The 23,773-nt window shown below is 34.8% G+C and overlaps 4 protein-coding genes across 9 annotated transcripts in view; 1 reads left to right on the top strand and 3 right to left on the bottom strand.

Annotated features, from left to right (window-relative positions):
* The window catches only part of LOC112011995 (pathogenesis-related thaumatin-like protein 3.5), a 7,973-nt gene extending 7,578 nt beyond the window's left edge, over window positions 1–395 (bottom strand). Inside the window, exon 1 of the mRNA XM_065767419.1 lies at window positions 39–395. Coding sequence (XP_065623491.1) covers window positions 39–395 — 357 coding nt within the window. The remainder of the gene's footprint in view (window positions 1–38) is intronic.
* A 6,734-nt stretch (window positions 396–7,129) lies between these two features.
* On the bottom strand, window positions 7,130–10,791 carry LOC112011983 (probable 1-acyl-sn-glycerol-3-phosphate acyltransferase 4). 4 transcript variants are annotated; one of them, XR_010626595.1, is made up of 6 exons: window positions 10,462–10,791; window positions 9,434–9,488; window positions 8,605–9,258; window positions 8,142–8,272; window positions 7,801–8,030; window positions 7,529–7,636 (listed from the first exon to the last, which is right to left on the bottom strand). XR_010626595.1 is itself a non-coding variant. In XM_024044339.2 (5 exons), exons 3-5 carry the CDS (start codon window positions 9,177–9,179, stop codon window positions 7,188–7,190), a joined length of 1,155 nt encoding a protein of 384 aa, XP_023900107.1. In that variant the 5' UTR covers window positions 9,180–9,258; window positions 9,434–9,488; window positions 10,462–10,788; the 3' UTR covers window positions 7,130–7,187. The 4 variants fall into 4 exon arrangements, 3 of the variants coding, with proteins under 3 accessions (XP_023900107.1, XP_023900108.1, XP_023900109.1); XM_024044339.2 differs by lacking the exon at window positions 7,801–8,030 and having other exon boundaries at window positions 7,130–7,636; window positions 10,462–10,788; XM_024044340.2 differs by lacking the exon at window positions 7,801–8,030 and having other exon boundaries at window positions 7,130–7,636; window positions 9,434–9,513; window positions 10,462–10,788.
* A 3,763-nt stretch (window positions 10,792–14,554) lies between these two features.
* On the bottom strand, window positions 14,555–15,675 carry LOC112011994 (fatty acid elongase 3-like). The gene is given in 2 exon segments (XM_024044353.2): window positions 14,555–15,179; window positions 15,181–15,675. Coding segments are annotated over 2 exon segments (729 nt in total). The 5' UTR covers window positions 15,426–15,675; the 3' UTR covers window positions 14,555–14,695.
* A 6,249-nt stretch (window positions 15,676–21,924) lies between these two features.
* Window positions 21,925–23,393, top strand: LOC112011986 (uncharacterized). Of its 3 annotated transcripts, XM_024044347.2 has the most exons (3): window positions 21,925–22,089; window positions 22,196–22,214; window positions 22,339–23,393. In XM_024044347.2, exon 3 carries the CDS (start codon window positions 22,377–22,379, stop codon window positions 23,073–23,075), a length of 699 nt encoding a protein of 232 aa, XP_023900115.1. In that variant the 5' UTR covers window positions 21,925–22,089; window positions 22,196–22,214; window positions 22,339–22,376; the 3' UTR covers window positions 23,076–23,393. The 3 variants fall into 3 exon arrangements, with proteins under 3 accessions (XP_023900115.1, XP_023900114.1, XP_065623486.1); XM_024044346.2 differs by lacking the exon at window positions 22,196–22,214 and having other exon boundaries at window positions 21,927–22,089; XM_065767414.1 differs by lacking the exon at window positions 22,196–22,214 and having other exon boundaries at window positions 21,932–22,089; window positions 22,315–23,393.
* The last annotated feature ends 380 nt before the right edge of the window (window positions 23,394–23,773 follow it).

A 23,773-nucleotide genomic window follows, 5' to 3' on the forward strand; every position in this document is an offset into this window, starting at 1 on the left:
AAGCGAGGGTTGCAACACCATTCTCCACGGACGGGTACTCTTGGGTTATACTCGTCTGGAATTTGGTACCACTCCTTAAGGTTTTTCAGTCTCTGCTCGTCCGTCTTGGAAGGGATATCTATCGCACAACTATATACAGTAACTTCTTCTTCATCTAAGGTGTTAGGACGAGGGTCAGAGGACGAAGTACCAGCCCGAGACCCTGAGGCCTTCCTAAGTTGTTCTTGTATAACTTCCATGGGAAGCCCAGGGACGCCAGAGACGTACTCCTCGTCCGTGGTATTCCCCCTACTACTGTCACTATCGCTACTAGAATTATAGCTACTCTCGTCATTATACTCGTCTATAGCCTTACCTATGCTATCGCTAGACGAAGAAAGTACAATGTCTACCATCTTGAACAAGAAAACTAAGGACGAGGAAAAGAGAAATACCTGGATCTAGGACGAAGGAAGGCTATAGACGCGTGAAGCTTCTAAACGAATATCTAAGACGAGGAAGGACAGGGAAAGAAATTTCAGAAATGGAGAGGGTACTGGAGGTATTCCACTATTTATAAGGAGAAAGCTCAGGCATCTGAAGCGACGTCACCCAGTCATTAAGGGACACGTGGCACACTCAACACCTTGCAGATGCATAGTGGTCTTGAAGGTGGCAATGTGATCAAAAGGATCCCGATTCCCATCGTATGAATCCAAAGAAGGCATTTTAAACTTCGGTGGTAGGGGATGGCCATTGATGGAGGCCGTAAAAGGAGAGTCAGTTCTATGTACCAAATCTTCCACTGGATTTGCCCTCCTCATATTCTCCTTCATCTCGTCCATAGCCTTCTTCATCTGATCCATCTCTCTCTTCAAGTCAGATGCCCTTCGTGAAGTGGTATCCCTTGATGGGCTCCCACGATGAAAGTTCTCCCTGCTCTCTTGGTCTTGGGTTGGCCCTTCTTCATCCTGCTCTTGATGTGTCTGCCTTCTTAAGTTAACTTCTCTCCGTAACTCCTGATTTTGGCGAGTTAACTCCGCCATCGCAGCCGCCATCGACTGCATATGCTGAACAGACGAGGCCTGCACATTGGGTGCAGATTGTCGATCGCGATGGGGATTACTCGACGCATCCCTACTCTGTTGAGGACCCGGGCTAGTTGCCCTCGATCTAGTCCGAACCATCTCAAACCCTTTCTTGTGAGAAAGAACTCGCAGAACTAAACAAGTTCAAGAGCGACAACTACGAGATTCCCACAGACGGCGCCAACTGATAATTCTGGAAGATCAGTGGGTTGGAAATCTTCAAACTTCGTCAATTTGGAGAACTGGGTCCTGTAAAACCAAAACCAGAGTGAAGACTGGTGGAGGCCGGCCTATAACCCTCCGATGATGAAGTTAGAAGGCTGGAATGGAGAGAAAAAAATATCTAAGTGTTTTCTTCCTTCTCTAGGTCCAAAGTAAAAAATGTCCGAAATCCCCTTACCTTTACGCAGGATCACGTTTATATAGTGTGTGTAACGGTTATTGGCTTCGATAACCGTTCCTATTGTCAAGGAGTTCACCGAAATCGGAGGTAACTTCCATAACTTCCTTAGACGACGTTTCATCTGAACCGATGCCCCTTTACGAGCAATGGAGGTTTCGATCCTTTTTGGTTAAGGATGCTTGGCTCGTCTATCCCTAATTAAGGGTGGATGAGCCACGGCAAGACCATGCTTTCCTCGTCCGTCCTCTGTGTGGACGAGACTATCCTCGTCCGCCCCAAAGGAACCACGGACGAGACATTACTCGTCCGTTCCCAAAGAAGGGACGACACAACTTGGCTATGCTCATTTTCCTTATCTTTCTTCTCTTTCTGTAGACGAGCCATATGGACAATTTAAGGTGGTATAATTTTGTGGCATCATCACATTATATTCTCTGACATTGCATTGGTGCTCTCGTCCCCTCTTTGCTAGTTCATTTGCCACGTCATTTGCTTCACTTAAGATATGACGTGAAAGGATAATCCATTTTTGGCCGAGTAGCATCTTGCAATCCAAAATCAAAAGAGAAAGTTCCAGTGCTAGAACACCATATGTTGTTAGCTAATTGAGGAAAATTTAAGAATCAATTTCTAGATTTATATGTTTATACCCTAATTCCCAGGCCATTTTTAATCCATATCTAACAACACATATTTCTGCAATATTATTCATTTATTTGAGGCAATGCCAATGTGAATTGAGAAGCTTTTTATCCATCTTCCTTTACTGTGTTTAAAACACCACTGCCTCCTGCTTTACCAGTGTTATATTTAGAACTACCATCTGTATTTAAAGTAACAAAAGAAGGCTATGGAGGATGCCAAGATATTATTTTAGTAACTTTTGTACCTTTTGTTTTTCTATTATATGCAAGATGATAAAATTTTGTAGCTAAATGTAAAGTTTTGTGCATAAGCTGGTTAACTGTTTTAGAAGGAGGATTAAATATCCTATTATTTCTAGAAAGCCAAAGTTGCCAAATTCCATAAGCAAATTAAATATTCCAAGGCATCATTTGAAAAGAATTGGGAGATATATTAATCAAATTTTCATGTAACCATTCTACCAACGATTTATGGAAAAAAAATATTTCTCGTTGTTCAGGAACAACAATCTAGAATTCCTTTACCCAAGGGCAGTCTCGAATGACATGTAAAGTACTTTCAAGATTTAGACATCGAAGACACTCAAAGCCAATACCATGTTGGTGGTAAGCAATAAAGGAATGTGTCAGTAATCTATTATGGATGCATTTCTATATAAAAAATTGATATATTTTTTTTGGTGGACATAGGGTTTTCCAAATCCAATTCCATCTACTTTTATCAAAATAAATCCTTTCATGCGTGTAAATGAATTTGGATGCTTTTTTCATAGTGCACTAGCTGTTAATTTGGCCAAATCAGTTTGTCTGGTTGGATATGGTATTGTGCCAAAGGAGTACCTCTAATAAGTTCATTTATTTCGTCAAGCAGTAGAATGGTTAAAGATTCTAGATTCCATGCATTTACTTGATGCATAAATTCAACATTAATTTTGTCTTCTACATGAGATAATGGACCCTCAATACGATACCTAAAAGGTCTTCCTAGTATCCAATTATCACACCATACATCAATCTATCTTTTGTTAGTCTTAGGTCAAAAGCTACACATTGACACTGCAATACCCCCAACCCGCTTCTTAATTTGCCGTCACTTAATAGGTTAATCGGTTAAACCTTTTTCCTTTTTTACTTATAATGATGTTTTTATCATACATTATGTATAATGTATTGATATGGCTCTAGTATGAAAATACTGGTGAGTTCGGTAGATGGAAAAAAGGAACTTGAGACAAGTCAACAAGTTACTCATATGTCATATCACAGCTAATTCAAAGGATTTGGTAAATGAAAGATCACAACTTGGTCACCAGTGCTGCTGTTTGTACGTAAGAAGAAATTTTATGAACATTTCGGTTTGGGGCTTAGTTCAACCAACCCAACATTAAGTAAACAAACAGTGCGTGGAAGAGATAGCAATGTTCCTTTTTTGATAAAGACAATGGCAAATAGCCATAGCTTCTTTCATTGTCGTTAAACAAAAATTGGACACAACTGTAGTCATGATGTTGAAGCTTGTTACCTAATAGGTTAAAAAACATTCATGAGGTCAAAAGGCAAAGAAACCTAACATTTGCAAAGAAGGTTGGCAAGGCTGTCATAGTTTCATCTAACCAAAACCTTGATGACTAATTGATCCATTAGTTGTCTTTCAAGTGGATTTTTTTTTTTTTTTTTATATTTTTATTTTTTGACAACCAAAACCAACTTGGTTTATCCATATAAGACAACCTCAAATTTTACCTCAAAAAGAAAAAAAGACAACCTCAAATAGGGTTGTAATCGATCGAGCCAAATAATTAAAAATTTATGATTGATTTATTTAATTTTATTTCAGACATAACCGAATTGAGCTCATCATCAATCGGTGTTATATAGTCTCAAAGCTTGTTTATGAATTATTTAATTAATTATTCTTTCTAATGTAAAGTAAATACTAAACACCATGACTATTTTTTTTTATTCTATCACATACTAATACTAATGGTTAATAATTTAATAATAACTAAATTAAAGTTTGACATTATTTTATTCAAGTTTATTAGATATAGATTATTTTTTACTTATGTGTTTATGAAAAAATAGATTTACAAACTCTATATTATTAGAAATAAAATATTATCAATAAATTAAAATAAAAATTTATATGCTGTGAACTTATATAAAACTTACATTGCACCATGCACAAAGACACATTATGTATTGGAACTTGGTAGGCCAAATCCAAACCCCCACCCCCCCCCCCCCCCCAAAAAAAAAAACATTGATATACACACACACAAAAAAACATTAATTGGCTGGTTGCATAGGCTAAGTTTTGGATATTTTTCAATTTTCAGCCCAACTCTACTTCCTTGGATCGAGAACTTCCCAACCCAAACCATGGTAGGTCTAAATATCAAGCCTATCCCTGTGGTTGGGTTTGATTGTTGGGTTGGCACAATGTTATTACTTATTAGCTTAATAAAATTAAAAAAAAAAAAAAAAATCTATTCAACTATTTAAAGTTTAGACCCATTATTTAATGAATGATTGCTATATATATATATATAGAGAGAGAGAGAGAGAGAGAGAGAGAGAGAGAGAGAGAGAGAGAGATGCATGCATATTTATTTTTATATATATGTGTGTGTTATTTTGTTTTGACTTTTGAGATTTTATTGACTTGTGAATCAATCTAAAATCTCATCGTCAAAATGTGATATATTGTGCATCCTTTCATTTGGGCTCCAATTTGAACATCTTCAACAGCTACAAAAGTAGGCCCGTTGACAAAATTTTAATCCTAACCGTTTGAAGAATTGGTGGTGGACAATAAAGCATCTTACAATTTATTGAAAAGAAAATGCTGCCGACAATTCTTTGTCAAAAAACTGTGGTGGACAATCAGAAGCATGATGGGCCAGATGTGTAAATGAGTTCGCCTCTACTTGCAAAAATGTGTAGATCACTTTTGCTGTGAGACATTGTTTTCACCCCGGATGCCCAGCATTGTTATTTGAATTAGGAGTATTTAAATTTAGTCTTTGGGATAGATCTTTATCTGAATAAAGTAGTAATATATTAGTATTGTTATTTCCTTGTATTCAAATTAATTCCTATGTTTTAGGATAGGATTAGTTCCCTATCTTTTAAGATTTGTTGATGGAGTTATCTCATCATTGGCTACTTATGTACGTTAAATGCATTAATGAAAATTAAACAAAAAATTAACCATTTCTCTAGTTCAGGAGATTAGTCATCTCAAATTGACTATTTATCTTTTATATTCGGTAAATTATCCTACTTAACAACATACATCCATTTCATAAAGCGGACGGACTAGATTATTTATTTAACATATAAGGCATGGAGCGTGGAACTAATGCCTATGAACAATGAAAGGAAATATGAAACAGCCGATATATGCATCATCCCTTTTATAGTTGTGCGATCTATAATATGACAGAAAAGATGCATATTGGAGACATAAGATAAATGACTACCTGTTGCATTTAAAACTACCTTGAACCGTGAATAAAGTTCCTCCAAATAAGCCGTGATACTTCCACTTTAACATTTGCACCTTTTTTTTTTTTTTTTTTTATAACATATAAGGCATGGAGCGTGGAACTAATGCCTATGAACAATGAAAGGAAATATGAAACAGCCGATATATGCATCATCCCTTTTATAGTTGTGCGATCTATAATATGACAGAAAAGATGCATATTGGAGACATAAGATAAATGACTACCTGTTGCATTTAAAACTACCTTGAACCGTGAATAAAGTTCCTCCAAATAAGCCGTGATACTTCCACTTTAACATTTGCCCCTTTTTTTTTTTTTTTTTTTAATAATCCTATGTAATCATCTTTCCTCGAAACATTTATAGAACCTGAGATTCATTTGTGTCCAGACATTCCGTACTTCCAGCTAGCTTAAGTTCAGTAGCACCCAAACACCCACAAAAATTGCAATGAATTGAAGTTGAAATACTTAAATGAGTTCGATTACTTTCTGAGACGTTTCTACCTAGCCCTGTTATTCACAATTTTTCTTATGATGCCACCAGCCAAATCTTGAAAGTTTGAACAAATTATTTAAAATCTTTAACATTATTGAGTTGACCACACGATAGGAGGGAAAGGATGTAAAGATGGATGACTTTAAACACAAATATTGACTACAATTCTTATAGTGCAATGGAAGCATGGAGAGTGAGAAATTTTCTTCAAATGTGTGTGCATGCAGTAACTAAATAGCACATTAGACTTGCCATATCATGAGTCTTCTTTGTTTTATAGAGATTTTTTTTAGGAAGGGTATATGGGGAGGCAAATATTATTGCAAAGTTACGACTGCACAACATAGTACCTAGTCAATAACCAATAAAGTTGTCAAAAGAAAACATTTGTTTTGATTAGAACATTACAATTTCAACCCTGCACTCAGCACATTTGTTTGCCCAGGTTGCAAGATGAACAGTGTTATAGATTTACTCTAAGCTACATAAGCGCTGATTTACAAAATTAGAAAGCAATGAAATGTGAATTCTAATGGACCATACGTATGTTCAAACAAAATTTTATATCTTCAATAACAAGTGGTCGTGGTTTAGCTCAACATTAGGTATAAAGTACAATCGGCCTTAAATAAAAGCATGGAGCATTTTTCTTGAAGCTAACTGGCAATTATTTAGAGCTGAACTTTCTCTAAAAAGCAGCATCAATTGGCACAACCTTTCAGCTTATGTTACTGTCAATTCCAAAAGAGATCCCCAAATAAACAGACAACTTACCTTAATTACTCAACAAGGGGCCTAACTACAACGTCATGCCTCTTCTATAAGCAATGTTACAAATTATTCCTGAAAGAATGAACTGAGCATTTTCTACTGAATAGTTATCATTTCAGCGGCAAACTTGAATATCTCTCTAACAGTAAAGACTAGAGAATTACTCTCAAGGTTCTGATTACCCAACAAAAAGTCAACATTCCAAAACATTAAAATTACAGCAGGAGATTAGAACATTCAGAAATTAAGTTCATAAACAAGAATTTATTGTTCCAATTTCTAATTCACAAGCTACTACTCACTTCTGGTCTTTTTGCTATAGAGCATTGCTCTAAGAAAGCCTAAAACTGGCCAAGGTTGAATTTTGAAATATGTAGCAAATGAAAGGTATGCACATGATAAACCTACGTATATTTTAAACCAAATGGACGAAAAAAAGGTAAGATAAGTAAAATAAACTGTCAAAGAAATTACAACAGTAAAATTTACCAAGCACTTCAGTGTAGAAAGTTCTTCTTCTGTTCTTTGGTTAGGGAAATGGCCTTGAGTCTTAAAATCGGAGAGTAACTGGTCCTTGAGCTGGAAGGCATCCATTAACCAATCAGCAGCCTCACTATCAGATGCAGGAATCTTCTCAACAGGGAAACGTCGAATATGAATGTGAACTTCTGAAGGATCCACACCAAATGCATTGTCCAAAAAAGAAGGGCATTGATGCTTGTATGCAATGGTCACATCATAAACTGCAGTTTAATAAACATGAAAGGTTATTAAGTATCAAATAAGCTATTTGAGATGAAAATGATAAACAAGTACAACTCCTGTCATAAGAATTACAAGTAACAAACAAACAGCTATCAAGATTACATGTGACTAAACTAGCAAACATTTCAACTGAATTCACCACCTGCAGTTTCAATCATCAAGACGTTGTCAATAGATTCTACAGAAAGCAGTCATTTTTCTTCCATTCCTTTGTAAGTTTCACAACACTAGTCTACAGTCCCAATGGTAATGCGAAAGGAATCAGGAATTGCAATTATTAAGGCAGAGAAGGCCGCAAAGCATCATCTTTGGGAAAGAGTTGGCATTACCACATGTGCAGCTCACAGTATAAGCACACTCAAATTCTCATCCCTACCAGAGATATGCAATTAATTTTACTAAACAATTGCCAATGCAAACCCCTCCCTTGAAAGTGAAAAAAAAAATTTAATGGAAGACAAGAGCATAATTTTGAAAAACAACCTGCATCCAAGGAGCCCTGCAGAGCATCTAAGCAAGCACAAAAGCCCCTTGTTTTGGGGAGTAGGACATTCTCCAGCACAGGAAGTCCAGCTTCAGCTGCAAATTTTTTACTCTTTTTGCATTTGTCTTCACTGTATAAGAAAGCAAGGAAAAGTTAATGTCTTACATGGAGTAAACATAAGTCTTATATCCAAATAAAATTTCATGGGTTCAAAATGTGTCCTAGAACAAAACAATATGGGGACAGCATATAAGGAAAGATGCATAGCATATATGAAAAGGACTGCACGCATCATTTACTATGTGTCAAGATCTGTAATTGCTAGCCAAAGTGAGGTAACTTTGGATTAAAAGGTCAAAAAAGACATATGCTGAACTTAATAATATATTAATCTTTTCCTATAAAATAAGATTCATGCACAAGGAATTTAATAGAATATGAAAAGAGATAATGAGGCCGTACGTAAAATCAGTTCCTTCAGGAAAAACAGCGAGCCATAATGGATCTCGAGGATTCGTAAATGTGGAAAGCATATTGCGCATAATAGGTTCATCAGTTTCCCACTTCCTCTCCACAGGAATAAACTCCAAGATTTGAAATCCCCAACCAAAAAGAGGTAATTTCATCAAGCTGCTCTTAAGGATATACTTGATGTAGCCCAGACGCCCCTTCCGCAATGCAAGATTCCACAAGTACATCCAATCAACCTCAGTTCTGTGATTGGCAATAAGCAAAACACGCTCCCCTGCTGGAACCATGTCTCCCGAAAAAACCACTCTAGTCCTGTTTATTTTTTCAAATAGGAATGGCCACATAGCAAGCCACATACCAAAGATGAAGGATGTTACTTTCCTACTGCAACGTATGCTGACAAGCCGCAACATAACAACAGCCACGGGTGCAAAATACACTAAAAACATGAAGGCGGTGGAAATATACACCAGTAAACAAGTAATACCCCTTAAAGTCCTAATAGGAGTCAAAGGGCGGTGCTTTAATTTATTTATATCAGATTTGAGAGGCCCAAAAACTTCCATATCTCTTCAGAAACTGTTCAAAAACCTTACTCCTAAAGACAGCTACAATAGCGGGCCTCCAAAGTTACTGGAAATGTTCCTAAAATTCGAGGGAAAATAAATAAAAGCAAATATTAGGGGGGGAAATGTCCATCTTAAAAGAAAAACAGTCCATATCCATGTCATAGCTTCTCTATCAAAAAGCTAAATTGAACGTGTAAACCAATTCCAAGAGAAGATCATAAGTCATCAGTACAACTAATAATAAATCTTACCGCTATAGGCTGAGCAGTGTTCCAATCGTCGAAGAAACCCCCACATAGCTCATCCCTGATGAAGCAGAAGGCCATTAAACCTTAGATTGAGCAAGAGTTTGGAGTTTTTAATCAGTGTCTCTAATGCTAAAACTCAAACTGACATTCATTTGGACTAGAAGCCCAACAAAAATGAGTAGACCCAGGCAAGGAATGATCCTCTCCATTTCAAATGAAAATGAAGAAAATCCATTTCACGGTTAGATTTGGTTTCTTGTATCTAAAAGAGTACATGATGCTGCGTATTGTGGTATTAGATACACCTTTAGATCTACTATATTTGATCCAAACCATGAAATGAATCAATTTGAAATGGAGATTGGAGGATCCTTTTCCGGCAAGGAAAATACAAAGCAAGGATCAGTGTCTCTTATCTTTTTAACAACTACATGAATCCTAATAGCTAAAGCAAGTGTATGTATCTACATAAGAAAAACTTAGGTACAGTTTTTAGGTGTTGTATCTAAATTTCCTCGAATCGAATTCAACTGCATGATTGTATTGACCAAATCCAACAAAAAATGATGTTATCTTTATCCAAGGACAATTAAATTCAACCACGTTCTTCATTGGTCAATACAACAAGATGGTCCAATATAATTGGAGAACCTAAGGAACAGGGATTAGAACAGCTTTCATAACTCTTTGTTCTTTACTTCAAAAATTGATTATGAATCACCCATATAACCAATTCACAACTTAGCATAAATCAAATCTCAAAAAATTGTACTGCTCATAAGTTTATATCAGTTTCATTAACCAAATCACAATGGAAATCTGAACCTATCCTGAGGCGTTAAAATTACAAGATTCAATAATAAGATAATTAAGCTTTAATCATAGGAATTCTAAAATAAAAATAAAAATCCTAATCACTTTTGTCAATCTTATCAGAAACCGCTAAACCATGAGTGTTACATAAAAAACGAATCTGAAATCCTAAAATTTAATTTTTCAACATGAACATGATAAATTTCAGAGATAGATACCTGAAAGTCAGAGCAAACGCGAAGTGTGAATTGTCGGAGAGTGGAATGATTAAGTTTTTGCTTTTGGCTTCGAGAATAAGGTTCTAGAAGACAAAACCTGCCATATAGATATACGACTTTTTTAAAAAAGTTTTTGTTTTTTTAAAAATATTGGAAAAGTTTTTGCTAGGTGTTGCTGTGGCATTTAAAGGGTTATAGACCAATAGAACAGAGAAATGTGAATCTGAAGAGTTTTTGGATTCCAGAGGCCAGAGGAGAGGTGAGCCACGTCATTGGTTGGATTCATTCAGATAAGTCAAACTGAGAGCTTCGTTTCTTTCGGTTACATTGGTTAGGAAGTAGTACTATTTTTTGGCTAATAATTGCTCGGAATAATCGATAATGTTTTAATTAAGGTGGATGTTAGGTTTGGTGCGTTTAATGGACCCTCAGCATTTGTCTTTATCTAATGGGTTAGTTTCTACTCCACATTGGACCCAAAATGGCCCAACAAACTGATCATTGCTTCCCAACCTCTAGCAGTGTTAGCTGGGGTAATTTTTTTTTTTTTAGTAGGATAGGAGCCTGATTTTTCAATACATGTCTTCATGGACAAGTATTCTCCAAATTAAGTTAAAGCTTAGTTTAATTCTAACAATAAATGGATAGGATTAAGAACCCAGTAAATTCAGTCCAGTATACTTGTCTTTATAAGAAGATATATCACGAATCTTATATATGTATTATTTTTCTCACAATATGTGAAATAAATTTATAAGAAGATATATCATGTATCTGATATATGTATTATTTTTTTTTCACAATATGTGGAAAGGATACTTAATTATGGGTCGAACTGAATTAAAAATGCAAAAATAAGGTAAGTCTACTCATTTTCATGGAAAATTTCTAATAACAAATGAGTTTTGTAAATTGTGGAGTCCGCCTATTGTGAGAAAAATAATATTATAAGCATGAATTAAAAATTAGCACAGTCAAAGAACCGTTTTTGCTCCCAATTCTCAAATTTGTCCAATTTTAGAGGTTTTTACTGGATCGAATTTGTGACCGGTTCTCAATTGAATCGATTCAATTAGTCAGTCCGATCTGATTTTTAAAACTATGATTATATGTCATATCCATTGGATAATTATTGCATCTTTATATACAACTAAAACATTAAAGTTATACTATTCAATAGTTGAAGTAGCTTCGAGATAAATTCTTGTTTGATAACCATACGATGACCTACGATTTGTTTTGCAGCAAGCCATTTTCAACTATATTGCAAAGACCTCCCCTCTTACGTGCGAGAGAAGCTTACTACTTAATAGGCCGAAAGGTCCATGGCCATGAGAACACCTTACTAGAAGAAAATATGACATTATGGTTGAGATTTATAGTATCGTTATTTAAAAGGATGTGAAAATTATGGTTTAAAAAGTGTTGTAGAAACACGTGTTTACAGTATTCATAAAATAAAAAAATGTGTTTGATACCATGTTTCAAATAACATGTTTTAGTGTGTGAAAAAACATAATTGTGTGTTTGGTATGTGTGTGTTTTATTTTTAAAAAGCTGACAAGAACAGTGCAATTTTTTTTTTTTTTATTTGAAGAGTGAGAAGTCAATTTATGTTTTGTCTAATTAAGTGGGTCCTATGATTTTCTACATATTTACAAAAGTGCTATTAAACAATGTTGTTTGAAAACTGAAAATTAGTAAAAAGAGTTTTCTAAATTTTGTATTTAAACACCCTAAAATGAGCAATATAACTTAAACACTCCAGTAAAAAACACTCTTATCAAACTCATTTTTTTTTAGCTCACAGTTTTCAGTATTTAAATACTGAAAACTGTTTATTATCATATTTATCTTTTTAAGTGTTTCAACTTTCAACCAAACACTTGTGAGAACACATTAGTACAAGAAAACATTTAACATTTATTTTCAGATTTATCTTTTAAGTGTTGGAAAAAAAATGTGAAATTTTTTTACACTGAAACAAACAGAACCTTGATTGTAAATGCAATACATTGCTTTCATAGTTCATACCCTTTGAGAAATTGATTTCAATACTTTTTCTTCGTACAATTTTTAAAATTACGAAAACGACCAAGGTTTGTTATAAGCGTATGATTTTCTCCGCAGGTGAACACTGACCAATTGTTTATCATAGCCTCATCATGAAAAAAAAAAAAAAATTGTTTATCATAGCCCTTAACGTGTGTTTTACGTTATGTATCTACATATCTTGATTTTGTAAGGCTATGTTGCTAATGTCATGTGTCTACATTATAAGCACATGAGTAGGTACAAAGAAATTATTAATAATTATCATTCAGGACATGATAAATGTATCATTGAATTCTGTTTGAGTTAGGTTTAAAAAAAAAAAAAAAAAAAGAATTCTGTTTTAAAAATTGAAATAATTAAATATTTAGAGATGAACTAAAAGCTGACGTATAGTTAGGACAAAGGTACCATTTTATTGCTTATAAAAAAAAGGGGACCATTTTATTTTATAACGAGCATAAGAATGTTGAATTGTTAATATAACTTATTGTAATTGACGCAAAATAAAAATTACATTAGCATTGAACATTTAGAAAAATGATATTACTTCAATCAGAAATCATTCTATTAGCAAGATAAAAATATTTTATCCCTAACATTCTTCTTTATTTTATTATTATATGCAAAAATTGCATCCAAGTGTCCCTAATACGTCAAAATAAGTTATTCAATTTTGAATTTATTAACCAATAATTCTAGTTATAGAACTTAAGTAACGTTTACTCCAATAAAAACTTACCACCTAAACATGTTATGAAAAAAAACTTGTGCCCAAGATTGATCTTCATTTACAAATGATATTCTCCTATTTGACAACCACCTCTTTAGAAAACATAGGGGTTTATAGTTTATATACTTTTCTTCTCCTGGCAAGGTCAAGCAATGGCCGAAAATAATAGATTCCAGAGATCATTTGGAAGAATATATGTTGGGTCAAATATAACTAAAAATATATTTCTGAATACTCAACGCTTGAAATAGACAGTAGCTGCCTTGCTTATTGAAAAGAAGCCTCAAGGGTTACCAAAATCATACCACAATCCTTAGTTATACTTGTGCGTGGGCTCATACAAGATTGATCTTCATTTACAAATGATATTCTCCTATTTGACAACCACCTCTTTAGAAAACATAGGGGTTTATAGTTTATATACTTTTCTTCTCCTGGCAAGGTCAAGCAATGGCCGAAAATAATAGATTCCAGAGATCATTTGGAAGAATATATGTTGGGTCAAATATAACTAAAAATATATTTCTGAATACTCAACGCTTGAAATAGACAGTAGCTGCCTTGCTTATTGAAAAGAAGCCTCAAGGGTTACCAAAATCATACCACAATCCTTAGTTATACTTGTGCGTGGGCTCATAGTATTCAATTTGTATTTGCTGGACTTGAATATTAAGAGCCCACCCACCTCATCAAAAACAATATTCCCATTGCTGGACTTTTCTGTTCAATCTGGAAGCTTCTACAAAGAGAGGTAATCTGTGGCTTCACATTTTGCTTTTTGTTGACCAAGGAAACTTCCTTTGCCACCACTAAAGATAAATAATATGCAGGGAATTATAGTAAGTTAAATTAGTAAAATCTTTTTATGCTTTTATTCTTTAAGGACATCTCATACATACCAAAAAGAATTTAATTAATGTAAGTATGATAATAAAGAACAATAGTGTATCCTGTAAATTCCATTTGCATATTTTGGAATTTGGGCTAATGCCAATCAAATTTAATATTTTTTAAAACTTACCATTTTAGTGAATTTACCAATTTGGTGGCTTATTTTGGGATTTGAATTAATGCTAATCAGATTTAATATTTTTCAAAACTTACCAATTTGGTTTCTAAAATCAATTTATTGACTAGTCTCTAATAGCTGTTAGATAAATTAGTCATTTTTATCTAATTGTTTTAAGGATTAAGTCGGATTTAAGAACCAAATTGGTCAGTTTTGAAGAATTGTAAACTTGATTTGCATTAACCGAAACCTGAGTATGCGAATGAAATTTACCAAAATATAATATATATATATATATATATTATGCAAAATACAAAAGTATATACTCATTGATAACATATACAATCCTCAATTATGGGTATATCATTATCAGAAAAAAGAAAAAAAAAGAAAAAAGAAAAAAGAAAAAGGAATCGCAAACTCGTACAAAGTATAAACCATCAAGTGTCCTTATCTTTGAGTTTGATCGAGGAAGCGTCATCTTCACGCGCTACCTCGAGCGTTGATTTCTTCCTCGTCAAATACATCTTCACATAGAACCTCAAGAACAGCAACAGAATCGCTCCGTTGAGAACCGAATTGAACCCCCACGCGCCCATGCCGTTACACCCGCCTCTCAGGAAGTGCAAGAGTAAAACCCCGAAATGGCAAACCAAGTTGCAGCCAAGCAAAACGACCTGGCAGTTGACGACGAATGGGAAGCACGCGCTGGGCAGCCCAATCGCGGTCCAGAAACGGTACCCGTAAACCACGGAGTACAGCAACGTCGTCAGCAGAATCGCGAGGACTTGAAACGATTGCGAAAACTCGAGCCAGAGGAAGCTCATGAAGATTAGGATCGAGTGGTTGAAGAGACGAAAGAAAGTCAGTTTCCGTCGACGGAGGATAGCGAAGAATGTGCGCAAGAGGTGGAGGAAACGAGACGGCGGAGATCAGCGCCATGGCGAGGCTGTGGACGGCCGGGATTGGGCCGAGTGGCAGCGGACGGCGGCGTTTGATCAGCACTAGTACGAGGTTGAGGGTGGTGGCGAGTACGACGTAGGAGGAGATTGCTGTAATGACGAATGACCACGTGGAGCCCCACGATTGGGTGGGACTCCATCGGAAGTTCACGATTGATGGGTGCTCTGATAACCAATATGTTATGTTCTGTACCAACGTTAGCCCCATTTTTCGATTTTCTTCGCTCTTCTTGTTGTGTGAAACTTTTTAATTTTTTTTTTTTTTGTTTTTGTTTCTGTTTAAGCAAAAAAATGGGTATTTGGGAAAATTTATATGAGCTTGATTGGTTAAGTTGTGTTTGTGAATGTGGTAGAGTTGAGAGAAAAAAGAGAGCTAACTGGTTTGAAAAGGAATAAATATGTTTTGCCTAAGTGGTCAGCGGATTATAAATTGGAAAAATAAAACAACTTGGAGGGAAGTAATCACACGATAATAAATAGCTTTGAGGCTTGAACCTCAAGGCCTTTTTTTTTTTTATTTTTTTTATTTTTTTTTTTAAATGTAGAAAAGGACAAATAGAGATCACGTCGGTCTAAAAAGACAACTGGACAAAGATTCAATGAGTTCGGGACCCATTTATGCGTGTGCCATATATATAATCGACAACATGTGCTATGTGTACAGGGAAAAAAATGCTTAGCATGCTAAAATTGAGTTAATAAAAAAATCATTTACATTAAGCAAAAGAAATAGATTTTTGTTGCCTTGGATTGGATGGTTCCATAATGGGTTTTCCAATGGATCACAAGGATGACATTTATGGGGTTTTAAACATTGGCAAAGAGGTTTAGACCAGAGAACCTTTTTACTATGTTGTTTTTTATTCATATTAATGGGGGATCTGCTTTCAAAAATAATCCAAAGAGTTGAACTCTAGAGTAAGCAATAAGCTCAAAAAAGAGAATTCCAAATTCTCACCTCTTATTTGCTGATCAGCTCATCATACTTGGAGAAGCAAATAGAGAATACATAATAGTACATTACTAGTTTAGGAATACTTCAAGACTTGTGCATCATGATTGGGCCAATATACCAACTTCTCAAACTCATCCATCATGTTCAGTAAATACGTGTGAGCTCAAGTTAGAAACATGCTAGTAGATAATTTGAGCCTTAATTAAGGTGTCAATTATGAATGTGAAGTTTATAGGAATCTCTTTATCCTTGGGAAAGGGCCAGATCAACAATACATAACTTGTGGAGGTAGTTGAGTGAACAAGAGATCGGATACCAATGATGAAAGGTGAGGTTATTATCACAAGCTGCCTTAACCTTCTTCATCCGCGTGGTGATCTCAATAATTCTCTCAAATTCTGGTTGGGTGTCTATGATTAAAACAAACAATTTTGTTATTTAAGAAGGGTGGGAGTTCATATGCAAATCAAAAACATGTGGGGGGAGTTTAAATTGTGATACCCTACATTTGTGATAATTTGATTGAATTGAATTGTTTGAGTACGGGTTGTGCAAGCATATATTGAGTCTCACATTAGATGTTCACTATTTGGATCTTGAGTTTATAAGTAACTAGCATGTAACCCGTGTTTACACACGGGAATGTTCAATTGTAGTGATACTATTAATGTTAAGCTTGGATTATTAAACAATGAACGTTATTTATGGAATCCATCATAGTAAAGGTTATTTTCAAAGGTATTTTGAAAAACTTGTCATATTGTTTCAAACATCATAATTAATTGCCCAAAAGCCCATTACAAGTATCTATAAAAAAAAAAACCCAAAGAATATTTACCAATAAAAAGTCCATGAGGAAGGAAAGCCCATGGCAACATGTGCTGTTGATTTTGTAAGATGCACACAACCTAACCCAAGTGAACCAGCCCAGGTGGATAGGCCCAATCAAAGAGACCCCAGCAAAGAGCAGAGGACTGAAAGTAGGCAAAAAACAACCATTGTTCATCCCTAACCGAAGCACAACAATAGAACTAAGTCCTTAAGAATGAATTAGAGGTTGTCCCATCGGCTTTTGGTCACTCTTTGCCTGACGTGAACAGTACCCGAGGCTTGTAACATCAGCTAAAGTCTAAAGGGTGAGGAGACTCCATCATCTTTATTCAAGACTGCACCTCCAGCAGAAGGGGAGTTGAAACCAAATTATTCAAATTCCAGTAAATTGATGCTATAAATGTTAAAAACGTTCAAGAAATGATTCATGTGCTAAGCCCATGAATCCTAAAGGGGAAAAAATTGGGAACATGCGATTTGGAGGGTATAAAGGGATTTCCAGCAAAACCCCTTGAAGTAGGCTTAGAACTTGACGCCTGGTTTAGGGTGTTGAATCTTACTTCTTGGGGGTCTAAATCTCAGTTGCAGCCTTAGGATTTGCTCTTGATACACGCCCCAATCACATTGATTAAGCTCAGCACCAGAAATCCTGGCATTTAATGCAAAATCTGGTCATTACCCAAAGAAGCAAAGCAGCCCATAAAGCAAACCTTCTACTTTTGACCAAAAAATTCCAAGAAGATTAACCTTGGTTCTCCACCCCTGAATTAGACCTATGTTTTTGGATTCTTGTTAATTAATGCTCCTTTAAACTCCATTATAAAAGCATAAGCCATCTTAGCCCAAAGACACAATAACTGCCCTCTGAAACCTTCTGATTGATTGGTCATTTTGCTTGCAATTCAACTCTCTTTAAGCTCACTACTCATCCCTTTCAGCCCACGTTCATCTAACCTCATACACTCTTTTCCTTCTCTTTTACACTAAAATAGCACACAAACGCCTCCCACTCCTCACAAAAAGCCTTAATCTCAGAATTAATCTCATCTTACTCGCTAAAATAGCCCATAAATGCCTCCCACTACTCACAAAAAGCCTTAATCTCAGAGTTAATCTCATCTCACTCACTAAAACATCCCACATTGTCTCATTCATGTCTTATGAATACACACCCACCAAAATCTTAGTTTAATACTTGTTGCACTGAGCTGGGACCCCTCTCTCCCTTCACACCATGCCAATTAATCCTTTCCCTCTCCCAATGAAACCTTTAATTTTCACATTTTATTTTACGATTGAAGGATATAATGTATATGTAACAATCGAACTTTTTCCTTTCATTGATGTAATGACAATTGAAAGTACAATGAACTCCCCTAACCAAGACATGCAAGGACCCCCAGGACCTAAGACATTCCTAACTTTATTTAATCATTGACCATTGGACTGTTTAAATCTGTCTTTTCTAGACTAAGTGTAATTTTACCCTTACTGCTGGAGATTTTATTTCACTTGAACTATTAGACCGGGACCGCTAATGTATTAATTAAGTATTGTAACGTGTTTTTCATTGGGCTTTTTTTTTGTTGCTATTTTGTCAAGTGCAGCCTTTATTTCTTGTTTGAATAGGCTTTGTCATCATACCGAAAACCTTTGGGTATCATCTCAAGAGCTCATAGTCAAGTTTCGGCTTGGCTTCCCAACATTTTAGATAGAGGCATCAATTTCTCCCTCGACACTTACTAAGTAATGCAAGAAACTCTAAAATAACAACACTACATTATTCCTTATTTTCTCTGAAAAGTTAAAAAAATAATAATAATAATGACAAGAAATTCTACAAAACAGCTACTACGTAAACCACCTGTATAAAAAGTGGGGAGCTTTATTTGCTTCTCTATAAAACCAAGCAAACTTACAAGACCAAAATCCTCCATAGAATAACATTTATTTATTGGCATGGTAGATTAACGAGTTATACAAAAACAAATAGGTCAATAAATATGAAAGAATGAGTATATAATTAATATGTATTCTGAATCAAGAGTTTTTTTGGTTTAGGGGCATTACCTAGTAGACATGAGATCTAATCCCTTCTCCCAAGTTGTTATAAGGGTAAAAAAATTTTGCTATTATATTTTCGTCCTTATATTTTAGGCCTATGCTTAATTTTCTTGACATTCAAGAATCAAAACTAAGCCCTTAACTCCTCATTAAAAAAATATAGAAAAGAGAAAAAATTGATGTGGCTTTTTTGCCATATAAGTACTAATATGATCACTAAAATTTAAATACGTTAAAATCTTTTAATATTAGGCAGTTTGCCATTTTTTTTTTTTTGTAAGCAAGGTAATTATATAGACTAAATTAATTGCAAATTTGAAAATATAAGGACTAAATTGAATTATAAGAAAACTTGGAGACTAAATTGAAAGTAAGCCTAAAATATAGGGACAAAAAAAGTATTTTTGCAAAAAAAAAAAAATCACATATTACTTGATATAATAATTTAATTTTAGTGGTATTTGACTGATTGGTTTGATTTTTATTTTGGTTGACGAACAAATGTATAGAATTGAATCTCACCGCCACCAAAAGAAATTCAAACATCAACCTTTTTCTATTTCTTTTTGTTTTTTTAATAGAAACTTCAATATTTTCACCTGAAAGTAGGGGTGTGCATTGGTTGAGTTTGGTCAAGTTGAGGAGATTTTTTTGACCCAACCCACCATTGTGGGTCAAAAAAATTCAACTGAACCCAATCTATCACATAAGTCCAATCTAACCCATATGGGTTGGGTTGGGTTTAACCCATGGGTTGGATAATATTTTTTATTACTATTATTATTAAATTGAGCAGAAAAAAATATATCACACTTGCCACCTGAGTTGATAAACAAAATATACATTAATATATAAACTAATATTCCAGCTTATTAGTTGTAAAAAAAAATATGTTTAAGTATCCAGCTGAGTTAATAAACAAAATATAAATGAACTAGTATCCTAATTCACTTATAAACAAAATATACATGAATTCCTAACTCAGTTATAAACAAAATATATCTAAAATTTTTAATTTTTTTTATTAATTATATAATATATTTAAATATATATATAAACCCAAACCCAACCCGACCTGCTATAACTTTTTTTTTTTTTTTTTGTAACCCAACCCAACACACCAAGCCTCAAAAACCGACCTAACTCGGCAGGTTAGGTTGGGTCGGGTCGGGTCGGGTTTGGCGGGTTTTCTGCACACCCCTACCTGAAAGTCAAAAAATAAGGTAACTTGAAATGGAAAATAGTTTAGCAAAAAATAAAAAGTAACTTGAAATAGAAAAAAGTTTAGTACTAAATAGGAATGAGGATATTTTTCTCAAACTCACTATGTGGCAATTAAAAAGATAATCTTTGTGTAATTCTAATCATACGTTTATTTATTTATTTTTTACGTAGTGAGTTGGAAAAGATTCTTTCAAAATTGATATTTTTTTTTAATAAATATGGAATTTTTGATGTAGACTCATCAATCCCATGCCATGTGATGATATATGTAATACTACGTGTACCATTAGAGTTTTGATGAGACGATCATTGTAGAAAAATTATTATTTACATCGGAAGGACTGCTGATGTGGTCCTCCCTGACCAATGAGATGATGTCATCTCTGCAAATGTATGTGTAAGCTTCTTAAATAGCACAAGAAATAAAAAATAAAAATTATCAGATAATGTCGCATTTATATAAATAATAACATTTTATTAGTTAGGAGGTTAGACATGATCATGTCAACAATCCTCTTAGTAGACCTAATAATTTCTCATTATTGTTAGTACAACACATTTGTTAAAATATCACTACTCAAACCACTCAAATATTTGGTCAAGCATCATGTACAGCACATGGAACTGTAACCATCAAGCCACAAAACTACATTTTTTGTCCGATTCAAATCATGCTGGTATTAAAAAATAAAATATTATTTTAAAACTAAATAGACTTGTTCCTGTCATACCAGGCTTGTAATGTGTCGGTGCACGTTGGTTTTAGGTTCGGTCCAGTGTGGTGTGGAACCGCGGCTACATGGTCAAACAGGGTGGTGTTACCTGTTAGTCAATGCGAGGGCGGCCCAACCAAATCAAAATCTGGTAACGGGAAACAAATCTCAAATCCCGTTATTCTAGAACGTGGACCTGAATTCTCTCTTTGTCTTCAGCACCGTTGATTCAACAGTAGGTCCATCATACGGTCTGTGAAGCTCCAAATTACAGTTTACTAATGAAATCCTGTCAGCTAAGCAATTAAAAGTTTTGCTAAATTACAAATTACACTTTTAAATTTTGTAGATGATTGAATTTTACATCCTAAAATTTTTTAATTTGAATTTTCCTTCCGAAAGTTGTATTCCGTTTTCATCCTCTCTATCCATTTTTTTTGTTAACTGACATATAAACTCGTTACGCGTGTTTAGTTTATCTAATAAAATAATATTATATTACTTTTAATTATTTAATTTTTTTAGGTTACAAAAAATGACGTGTTGTAAATATGACAAAAGAGACGCTAATGCAAATGAAATAAAATTTTGAGAGGTAAAATCTAAATTTTAAAATAATAGAATTTCAAAATATAAAATTCAAACATACTAAATTTTAAGGGTGTATAATTTACAATTTAGCTAAAAAAATTTTACATTTAAAGAGAGAAAGAGAGAGGATCTGGGAAAGTATTTGGTATCAAATAACATATCATCAATATCAAAATTTAATAAATATAAGACATGTAAAAAAAAAAAATTATTTTTACAAATATTTTTTATTTATTGGATTTTAATAAGAGATCCAACACCCTGCGCAATACGCACTAAATATAGGACCAGGTAGGGAAAAGTCACATCAACGTTACGTCACGTTATAGTTAGTACTAGTTGGTTATACCAATTCCCATTCCTCCAAACCCCAAAATTTACCTTCAAATTCCCGGAAAACTCATTTCCCAGCAATTTCCTTCATTCTGACTTTGGGGTCGATCTCTTCATTGGATCGATCGCTCTCTCTCTATCTCTCTCTTTTAATCTCAAAGGTCAGTGAGAATCTCTCAACCTCTTAATCTTTTACAATAATTGTGTTTCTTGATTTATGCAATTGTTATATTATTTACCTGATCTGTGGCTTTAATTTTGTCCTAGGGTTTTCTCTGTTTTCCAGGTTCAAACCTAGATTTACTTGGATTTTTTTTTTTTATATGTTATTGTTGTAAAATTGAATTATATTGCAGCTGTGATTCTAAGAAAAATTGTTGATTTAGGGTTATATAATGTGGTTGATATAGGGATTTTAGATTTGGGGGCAAAAGGACCAAAAGAGATTATGGCAAGTGGGTTTGGTGAATCAACAAGCAGACCTTCACAAAACCCTTCTTTTTCAAGCAATAACAATAATAACAGCGATGCTGGTAATTTTGAATGCAATATTTGCCTTGATTTAGCTCAAGACCCAATTGTGACTTTATGTGGACATCTTTTCTGCTGGCCTTGCCTTTACAAATGGCTCCACGGTCACTCGCAAGCCCAGGAATGCCCGGTTTGCAAGGCCCTTATTGAGGAGGAGAAGTTGGTCCCATTGTATGGTAGGGGAAAGACATCGACTGATCCGAGATCAAAGTCTATGCCTGGTGTTGACATTCCTAATCGTCCAGCTGGGCAGAGACCCGAGACAGCTCCTCCACCCGAACCAAATCATTTTGGCCACCACGGCCACGGGTTTGGATTAACTGGTGGGTTGGGAGGTTTTGCACCAATGGCAAGTGCTAGGTTTGGGAATTTCACTTTCTCTGCGGCTTTTGGTGGTCTCATTCCGTCTCTGTTTAACCTTCAGTTACATGGGTTTCCTGATGCTACTATGTATGGTACCCCGGCTGGTTTCCCATACGGGTTTTCTAATTCATTTCATGGTGGCCATGTGCATGGATTCCGCCAGCATACAGGTCAACGGCATCAGGATAATAATCTGAAGAGGCTGCTTTTGCTTATTGCGTTTTGTGTTCTTCTTGCTCTTCTTTGGCAATAGCTTAGATCTGCTATCGGAACATGAGCTGCTATGCTTAGGGGTCACTCTTGTGCGGTTATTATCTGTTAGTTCAAAAACCCTTTTTGTGATTAAGAAAATTGTCCATATTATAGTTTGTCTGTGAGTTTCTAACTCATTCTATCAGAATATAAAGTTTGGTTAAATGTTTTGGTTGTTCTCTCTCTTTCTCTCTCTCTACACAAATGAGATACATCATTGTGGCTGAATATGATGTAGCAGTGGCATTGCAGTGTAAGTTGAGCATTTTATCTTTGCTCTTGCCCCATAAAACAACATGTGAGGGTTTCATTGTTTTAATCTTGTTATTGTGATTTTTTTCTCTCTCTAAAATGGTCCTTAAAATGTGGCTATGATATCAAATATATCTTTTATATACTTTTCCTTCTGATTTTGGTCTCATTACGCTGTCTCAAACATGTACATACCTGAGCTTATGAGATGATCTGCATGATTACATCTAGGTCTGAATCTCCTTGTTGTTGGCCTGTTCATCCATCTGGTAAAAATGCATTTCTTTGTGTTAGTTGCTAAGATTTCTTCGAGTTAGTTGCTAAGATGGGTTTTGTATTTAGGTGGAGTTGCTCATTGCAAGCATGGGTCTGGATTAGCAGTGAATTTATTGATTGTGGGCATGCCTACGGCCTTCAATGTGTCTTTATAATTGAATGAGTATTTAA

The sequence above is a fragment of the Quercus suber genome, unplaced genomic scaffold, assembly GCF_002906115.3.
Source record: "Quercus suber isolate HL8 unplaced genomic scaffold, Cork oak 2.0 scaffold_803, whole genome shotgun sequence".
Taxonomy (NCBI): Eukaryota; Viridiplantae; Streptophyta; class Magnoliopsida; order Fagales; family Fagaceae; genus Quercus; species Quercus suber.